This window comes from Sinocyclocheilus grahami, unplaced genomic scaffold, assembly GCF_001515645.1.
Source record: "Sinocyclocheilus grahami isolate Dianchi unplaced genomic scaffold, SAMN03320097.WGS_v1.1 scaffold347.1, whole genome shotgun sequence".
NCBI classification, from domain to species: domain Eukaryota; kingdom Metazoa; phylum Chordata; class Actinopteri; order Cypriniformes; family Cyprinidae; genus Sinocyclocheilus; species Sinocyclocheilus grahami.
The window spans coordinates 237,856-247,330 of record NW_015505526.1 but is presented as its reverse complement, the minus strand read 5'-3'; the positions used below and the strand labels follow the sequence as shown (position 1 = coordinate 247,330).

At 35.0% G+C, this 9,475-nt stretch overlaps 1 protein-coding gene and 2 non-coding genes across 3 annotated transcripts in view; 2 read left to right on the top strand and 1 right to left on the bottom strand.

The window, feature by feature from the left end:
- Positions 1–1,586: 1,586 nt before the first annotated feature.
- On the bottom strand, positions 1,587–1,658 carry trnad-guc (transfer RNA aspartic acid (anticodon GUC)). Its single transcript has one exon. It is a non-coding gene; the product is annotated as a tRNA-Asp (tRNA).
- A 91-nt stretch (positions 1,659–1,749) lies between these two features.
- On the top strand, positions 1,750–1,821 carry trnad-guc (transfer RNA aspartic acid (anticodon GUC)). Its single transcript has one exon. It is a non-coding gene; the product is annotated as a tRNA-Asp (tRNA).
- Positions 1,822–4,432: 2,611 nt separating this feature from the next.
- LOC107548425 (uncharacterized protein C1orf198 homolog) overlaps positions 4,433–9,475 on the top strand; it is an 18,533-nt gene continuing 13,490 nt past the window's right edge. The window contains exons 1-2 of the mRNA XM_016229090.1: positions 4,433–4,603; positions 4,692–5,187. Coding sequence (XP_016084576.1) covers positions 4,569–4,603; positions 4,692–5,187 — 531 coding nt within the window. The 5' untranslated portion in view covers positions 4,433–4,568. The remainder of the gene's footprint in view (positions 4,604–4,691; positions 5,188–9,475) is intronic.

Sequence of the window (9,475 nt, the reverse complement as noted above, 5' to 3'; positions counted from 1 at the left end):
TTCAAGCATTTATTACCCTGAATTCTCAACAGTTAGCTTTGTGCGCATGATGCAATACAGCAATAAAGAGAAAATGATAAAGGTCATTATAAAACACTGACTGATGAAACAAACTTTTCTAACTGTATCTTGCTGTGTGGAGCAGGGTTACTATCATTAACTAGAAGTATTAAAACCATTTTTGTAAATTAAAAAACTAAATGGAATAAGTTTAAGTTAAAACACTGAAACTACTAACTGCAAACAAATCCAAATTAAAACTAAATAGTAATATTTAAAAAAATATACATACACTTATAAATATAAAATATATATGTAATATAAAAAAATGATAAGCATGTCAAATGCACACAACAAAGTAACAAAAAATTTGACTAACATTAAAAATAAAAATAAAAGCTTATTCAAAATATCAACAACTGTAGTAGGTGTGGAGCTATTTTGCGCTATTTTCTTAAGCAAAACTTTTGTGTGTTTGTGTGTGTGTGTGGAATTTTGCCTTATTCCTTATTGGAACTTTACAGAGCTTGGAAAATAATCAAATGATTTCATTTAGGAGAACCACTGTGTTCAGTTAGTGTGCAAAAACTAATTGTGCTTTTGTTCTGGGCAAACATCCAACTGGCCAGAATTGGGAGCCGTGTAACCTATTTCAAAAAGCATTATGAACTGCAAAAGATTTCACTTAGAACTTCTCTCCAATCTAATTCAGGGCATAATACTATTAACTGCTGTTGTATGCAATTTATTTATAAGCAAAAACTGCTTAATATTATACCGTTATAAGGGTGTAATATGAAATATTAGAGCTGATTTTGATGTTGATGTTTTATAAATCTGTGCAGGGGCCTGATGGAGGTGTGCATGCCATGTTGAATGCCTGTTGTTTTTAATATCTGTAGCCTATATTCTAGAATAGTCTTAAATCTTTTTCTAATAGCTGCTTTTCTGTGTTTATTTATTTTCTTTCTAAAAAGCATTTTACAATTGTATTTAAAAACAACATTGTGTTTATTTCACAGAATAAACGGTGTGCAGACTAATTTGCCACAGGCTTCACTAGACCTAAAAAAAAGGTCCTTTAATGTGGATCGAGTTATTCAGCAATTTCTGAAAACGTGTGGCAGGTGATGTATGACAGAAAGAGACGAGGTAAGTCTCAGTTTTTACGGATTTGACTCTAAATTTAGAAGATACTAAAGATCATCACAACGTGTCGCTGTAGTAAACAAACGAAAGGTGAGTTTGGGATGTGGCTGATAATGTTGTTCTGTTATTCAATTTAGAATATGCTGTAGTTTTTAATAAACCATTTAACTTATCTTAATATATCACTAATGAGGTTTCATGCCCTGCCACATGCGTCGGGGGTCAGAGTTGGAAAAGTGTTCCTCAACCTCTACTTTTGATCATTGGAGATAGATTTGTTTACCAAAAGGTTCATACAATTTTTGTTTTGTACAACATACACTTACTGTGAAACTACAACGGCTTTATGAACTACACTATTACGTGATTGATTTATTGATTGATATATACTAGAGGCATTTCTTAAGTCACATGTATATAAAAGAAAAAAGTTATTTCTCCCCGTCGGGGAATCGAACCCCGGTCTTCCGCGTGACAGGCGGAGATACTGTCCACTATACTAACGAGGAATCAACTGATCGTTAGTGGACTTTTATATAGTATCTTTCCAACCAACCATAAAATAAAACTCCCATATCCCGCTTCAGCTTACCAGTTGTTTCCTCGTTAGTATAGTGGACAGTATCTCCGCCTGTCACGCGGAAGACCGGGGTTCGATTCCCCGACGGGGAGAAATAACTTTTTTTTTATTTAGATATTTGTTAATATTTCAAGAGTAAAACCCACTATTGAGGGTTACATATTCTCGCACTTTCTAGAACTAGTCTAAATTCTTTTTTGCATTAATCTTAAAAACTATTGAATCTGATTTATATTTAAATGCTTGCATTTTTGTAACAAGTATAAATTGTGCATTATGTCTTACTGTATTATAATATATACATTATTGCATTAACAGCAATGACAGAAAGGGCTAGAATGTTTTGCATTTAAAAAAATTGTATTGTTGTATTTTAGTTATTTAGTCATTTATTAGACGCTTTTATCCAAAGCGACTTAGGACAACAGAAGCAATCAATTGTAGTATTAAAACAACTAAAGACAGATCCAAAACTAAAAGCTACAACTTTATAAATACTACCTATACACATTTAAAAAATAAAAAAGAGATTAAATAAAAATGACAAATGCATACAACAAAATTTAAATGAAAAACAAAAAAATTAAGCTAAAAACTATTCAAAATATTAAAGAACAAAAGGTATAAGAGTATAATAATGATTCTAACATAACACTAAGCCAAACACCAAAAAAAGCAACTACATATATGTGTATGTACAACCATACACACATACATATGTACATACACATTTATAAATTCAATATATATATTATTTCATTTCCATTTAGTTTGTTGAAGTATTAAAATAACTCAAATTAAATCAAACTAAAAACTTAATAAAAGACATATACAGGCATAATAAATTCAGACATAATGTAACTAAAATTAAAATAAATAACAAATAATACAAATCAAATGACAGTAGTTTATCAGTAATCCTAAAAAATAACACTGCCAAACACACATGCTAAAAAAACAACAACTTATTGCACATAGTAAGAAATGTGTAATTTGTATTTTATTTGCATTTCCTTTAGTTCACTTAGCAGATGTGTTTAAGCAAAGCAATTCAAAGTGTACATCTTAGAAGTGGTGAAGAGACTGATGTTGTTACTAAAGGCTTTGAAAGTGTAAAGCTTGTTTTCCACCATGCCCAGTAAAGCGAGCAGATTCCTTCAGAGTGAAGACGAATCCGGAAGTAAGCTATCTTACCCACAATGCAATGGGGTACAGTTAAGTTCACTTAGGTATTTTTAATTTTGTACACGCATACACTCTTATTTGCTGCGCCGTTTAAATAGCATAATCATTTAACGTTGTTATACGTCGTTCTGTTGCAATATAGTGCAGTACCGATGTCAGTCATGTTCTCACCGTTCTTGTGAAATGTGTCCCTGTCGCTCAAGTACGTACTAGCGCTGTTCAATAGTTAGTACACTCATGTTTCTCTTCAGAGCGTATAAATCTTTCGCCTTTTACTAAAGATTTCCGTGGGGAGGAACACAATGAGTATAAACTAATTTTTTGATGCCCTGCTTAACTGCGGGGCTGTTCTACTGAGTTGAATATCAGAATTATAAATAAAGAGCAAAATTATAAAAAAAATAATAATTAACTCGAGGCCTGCTACTGCGCATGCGCGTCTAATATTCACTACATCTGCTGCAGGCGTCATCGAGGACAGACTCAAATACTTCCAAATCATATATTTAATTCTGCTGGAGGTTTACATTTTTTATTGCACTCCAACTTTGATATCTCTAAAATACCTTTACATTTATCTTGCTTTCATAAACAGGCTTTAATAAGTTGGTCACTTATACATCAATATCATTTTTTACCACATAGCTACTTTATTTGGAATAAAAAAACAACACAATTACATTATGATGTAAACAAATAAAAGCTAACCTTCCGTCTGCTATCTGATTCATGTTTTTACTCGTGTTTCTTTTACTATTCTTTACATTGAATTGATTTTCTACCTTTACATAATATTATGCCTAGCCTATTTGTTAATGTGCCAAATATGTAGGTCTAAATAAAATGGTTTACTAAACAAAAATGTTATTAAACCAGCTGCTAAAAAGTTCAATATGTATTAGTGTTATCTTCAACAATAGTCAAATTTAAGTTGCATCTCTTCACTTGTTAAACTTCTGTCCTATTTGTTAAACCGTTTACTTCACTCTCTATCAACTATTTATAATTCAATACTTAATCTCTCACATTTTAGTAAACAGCTATTGTCAGATATTTCAAATGTCTGTACATTAAACTGTTTACTAAACAAATCTGTTGATTATGTCTCAAATTTAAACTTTACTAAAATCCTTTTTGAATATCTAGTTAAACAGGCTACCAAACCAATGTGTCAACTAAATAAATGTAAATAAATAAGCTCCAATAAATACATTTCTCTAAATTAAACGGCTTACTAAACGAATAGCTATAAATGAAACGGTTTACTAAATATTTATGAAATATTTTAAATAAATCTGTGCCACTTCTAAAAATTCTGCTTTAAATTTTGCAATACAGCTGATCTGGCTTGTAAACTGATGATAAAAAAGAAAAAAGTTTGCCAAACAAATATCAATAAGCGCTTTCCAAACAAATCTCTTAGAATTCTATATATTGTTAATGTTTATGAAAGATGCATCTATGAACCACTTCTTAAACAAATCTGTGCATCATCTTTAAATTTAAATTATTTATTATATTTTGTGATAGGCTGGCTTAGTGTATTTTTATCCCTATTCAATGAAATAGAAATGGCAGATTAAAGGAGTATTGTCACATCTTATGGCTTGTTAACATCTCAGTCACTTTTGTTTCAAGGACTTAACATGGCAAGATGAGCACTCCGCTCCCTTCTCTTGGGAGACCAAGGTAAGTAAGCCACCTCTGCTAAAAAATACATATTCATTTTGCTAGCAAAGAGCAAACAAATGTGATTCAGCCCGTCCCTTCCCAACAGAGTCAGATGGAATTCAGCATCATCTCCGGTTGCCAGCACTGACGAGTCATCCTTCTGGAAGATCAGCGCCGAACGCTCGCGGCTAGAGGGCGAGAAGGCTGAGTTTCAGTCTCTGACGCCCAGCCAGATCAAGTCTCTGGAGAAAGGAGAGAAGCCTTTGCCGTCGTACCTGAGGTCAGAGTCTGGGGCGAGGGAGTCCGAGTATGTGCCTCCCTCACGGCCGGTTCAGCAGAGAATCACCAAACCTCATGCCCCTCCTCCCCCCGTTCCCATCAGCGTGACCCCTGTGGCCATTAGTGTGACCCCAACACCTCCTGCTCCCGTGTCCTCCTCAGAGGAAGGGTGGGAGAGGGCCCAGAGCACGCTTCCGTCTGTAAGCACTATGGGTGATGTGTTCAGTCCTGGTCTGGTCACCAGGTCTTCCTCTCAGTCCAACAGCACAGTCAAAGATGCCAAGGCAGAAAGCTCACCCACCTCCAGTCCTACCTTCTCACAGGTTAGATGGAATTTCACCTTCATTTCATATAGTTCAATGAAGACAGACAGTTGTGCATGGGTAAATGCCTTGATGTTCTTCATATTTTTCTTTCCGTTAATTAATGCAATATATTAAAACGCAATTCATGAGTACAATGACTTGAATACAACTCTTCTAGAATGAGCCTGTTTTGTGTTTTGGAGGCACAAAGTCCATAATCTTGATACATTTAAAAAAAAATAAAGGTTCTGGCATCTAGTTATACGAAGAACATTCATAGAACCTTTCCATTGCACAAAAGGAAAAAGATTCTTCTTTTAAGAATCATTGTTGACTGAAAGGTTCTTTGGGGAACCTAGAATGGTTCTTTTGTCATATTTGTCAAAATCATCTTCTGGAACCTATATTTTTAAGAGTTTATCAGAATGAAAAATGAGAATGCATCAGAAAATGATTAAATTAATCATGTTCTTCAAAAAGAAAACCAAGTAGAATCATTTATTATTATTTCTTAGAAAAATGTTTTCAATGAAGTTGTTAGTTATATCAGTTTAAAAACATGTCAAGTTTTTCAGAACCAAAACCAACATGAATACAAAAAGTATGTTTAACAATTTGCACGTGTGTGTGTGTGTGTGTGTATATGTAATATATATATATATATATATATATATGTATGTATGTATGTATTAGGGCTGTAAAAATGTTTAAGTGTGTGTTAAGGAGGCAGCCTTATCAGTGGCGCACGAGATGCGATGACGATGTAAGTGTCGTTGCATTATAATGTTTTTGTTAGCCTATCCAGTTGAAGCCACTAAATGCGGTGCTGCTGCGTTGTTCATTAAAAATATTGCAGAAAAATAGAACATCAATGCGGAGAAGATCTTGTTGACATCAAAACTGAAACCATGCCGTTCACACAGAACACATATTTCGCGCATTTTCTAGAGGGACATCTATCACCGTTGCACTCGCATCTCGCACAAAGGAGCCACGTGTTTAGAAAGCCATGTCAAATTAATGCAAGTTTAACTTAAAATATATATTGAAACTTTATGACAGGGGGTTTTCCCCCCATCCCACTGCATCTCATGTTTTCAAATGAAAAATGTACTCTGTGTGATGCTGTTTTGTTTATAGTTGTTTAAGCAACTTAATTAATTATAATTGGTTTATAAACATTATTTTAAACATTATGCACTTTTTTTTCACAGATGTTATCTTATGCTTTGAATAAATGTGCATTAGTAATATTTTGCTGACCTTGACCTTGACCTTTTCTTCACCCTAACTGAAATTATGCAATTTAAATTCGAATATAATTCGAATTTTGATAATATTTAAGTACAAAATTCGAATTTAGTTTTTCAGCCATTTTGACAGCCCTTATATGCATGTTTATATTAGTGCTGGGCAACGATTACTTTTTTTTTTTTAATCGCATGATTGTCTGCGATTAATCGCATTATTCACAAAATTAAATTATGCATTCAAAAGTAGTGTATTGTGCACTTTTTTTCATTTAAAAGTACTGCTATATGAACAAAAGTGCAATAACATTTGGTTTGCAAACACTTTAAACAAATAAGGTGCTTTTTTTTACAGCAGTATTCCTTTTACATAATAGCAGTTAAAATATTTCTTGTAAATCTCAATTTATAACATTAAAGGTGGGGTAAGTGATTTCTGGTAGCCAATGTTGACATTTGAAATCACCATAACAAACACGCCCCTACCCCAAAAGCGTCTCGCCCCTATTTTGATAGCTCCGCCCTACACATGTACGCAACAATTAGTTCTGTGAAACAAAGCAAAACCAATGTTACACCGTGTCTACACCGGACGCGAGCAGCGCGACAAAATACTATAGAACTCATTATAATCAGTGGCGCTGTCTACACCATAGATATATATACAGTGGGGCAAAAAAGTATTTAGTCAGCCACCAATTGTGCAAGTTCTCCCACTTAAAAAGATGAGAGAGGCCTGTAATTTTCATCATAGGTATACCTCAACTATGAAAAACAAAATGAGAAAAAAAAATCCAGAAAATCACATTGTAGGATTGTTAAAGAATTAATTGGTAAATTCCTCGGGAAAATAAGTATTTGGTCACCTACAAACAAGCAAGATTTCTGGCTCTCACAGACCTGTAACAACTTCTTTAAGAGGCTCCTCTGTCCTCCACTCATTACCTGTATTAATGGCATCTGTTTGAACTCATTATCAGTATAAAAGACACCTGTCCAAAACCTCAAACAGTCACACTCCAAACTCCACCATGGCCAAGACCAAAGAGCTCTCAAAGGACACCAGAAACAAAATTGTAGACCTGCACCAGGCTGGGAAGACTGAATCTGCAATAGGTAAGCAGCTTGGTGTGAAGAAATCAACTGTGGGAGCAATTATTAGAAAATGGAAGACATACAAGACCACTGATAATCTCCCTCGATCTGGGGCTCCACACAAGATCTCACCCCGTGGGGTCAAAATGATCACAAGAACTGTGAGCAAAAATCCCACAACCACACGGGGGGACCTAGTGAATGACCTGCAGAGAGCTGGGACCAAAGTAACAAAGGCTACCATCAGTAACACACTGCGCCGCCAGGGACTCAAATCCTGCAGTGCCAGACGTGTCCCCCTGCTTAAGCCAGTACATGTCCAGGCCCGTCTGAAGTTTGCTAGAGAGCATTTGGATGATCCAGAAGAGAATTGGGAGAATGTCATATGGTCAGATGAAACCAAAATAGAACTTTTTGGTAAAAACTCAACTTGAGGAGAAAGAATGCTGAGTTGCATCCAAAGAACACCATACCTACTGTGAAGCATGGGGGTGGAAACATCATGCTTTGGGGCTGTTTTTCTGCAAAGGGACCAGGACGACTGATCCATTTTCCTCTTTTGTTTTTTATCCGCCATCTCTATCTTTCTGTCGCTTGGCTCGCTAAAGGTGGGTGTACACGGTGCGATTTTTGCTGTCGTACAAGCTCGCAGGCTATTTTTTTCTCTCGGGAGATAATCGCAGATGCTCGCATGGTCGTGGCTCGTACCGTGTGAGAAGAATTACGGGCCGATCCGAGACGTTACGAGCACCTCCCGTCCTCCCGATAATTTTCAAACATGTAAAAAAAAAAAATCGGATGCTGTCGGTTTAAATTCGTGGCGTATGTGCGGTTGAACGAGACGATTTGGCGATTTGTCTGAAGTTGACCAATCAGAAGATGACAAAAGTTACCGTAGTCATCAGAGAGTAGTTACCGCGTCATCAGAGAGAATTGCGGTTACAGAATACAGTCGAACAGCAGCTCGCTGACCAGCCTCCGACCTACTTTAAATGGGTTAATGCAAGTTTACTGAAAAATGGCTCGAGAATTGTACTTGCCCGACAGGACTAATAGCCTGATTAAAACTTAAGTGACAAAATATAATCACACATCAAAACGCGCGAATGATTCTTCTGATTTTATCACATTCAGCTTAAACAGCGATTGATAATTGATAGTGTATTTCTATGCTGCCTGTCTGTGAGAGACTTTCATGGAGAAATCAAATCAAATGAGAGTACGGCACACATAAAGAAACTCACAGAACAAACATACTGAGGTAAAAATGCTAAATGTTTAGTTTATTTATAGCATGATATAGTCAAGTAACATACCATAAGGGATCTATTTTGCTGAATATTTTCACGATTGCAAATGTTACATTGATTTTAGTTCAACATACAAGTAGTAAAGTATATGAAGTTACTTACATTTTTAGACACAATTCACTGTTTTGTTCTATTTCATCAACGAAAATGGTTCCAAACAAAGATCAGAACAGAACTATTGCACACATTCTCCAAGCCACACCCGGCGTTTTTGTTACTGAATGATTCAGAGGTTTGAAGGAATCGGTTGAATGAATAAGTGACTTACCGCCACCTACTGGCGGTTTAGTCTCATGCTTAAAAGTATGCATTTTTCCCCAACATTTCTTATTTGTATGTTCAAAATTTAATTTACAACATTAATCCCATAACATTATTTATTGCTGTTGTAATTTTGTAATTTAATTTGATTGGTAACAGCCCTGTAGTGTATTAAATTTCTTGATCAATTGTAAGAATTTCACTTGAAAGATGACGCATACATTTAATAAGGTTAAAAAAAATATTGACCTTTATAAAGGTAAATTACATCCTGTGGTAAATATTAAAAACATGCAGATTTAAGTATGTAAAAGCTGACAGAAAACTGATGAAAATATTGCTTCAGAATAAATTGTTTACACCACCAAAAATCTCGGTGATGCGACACTT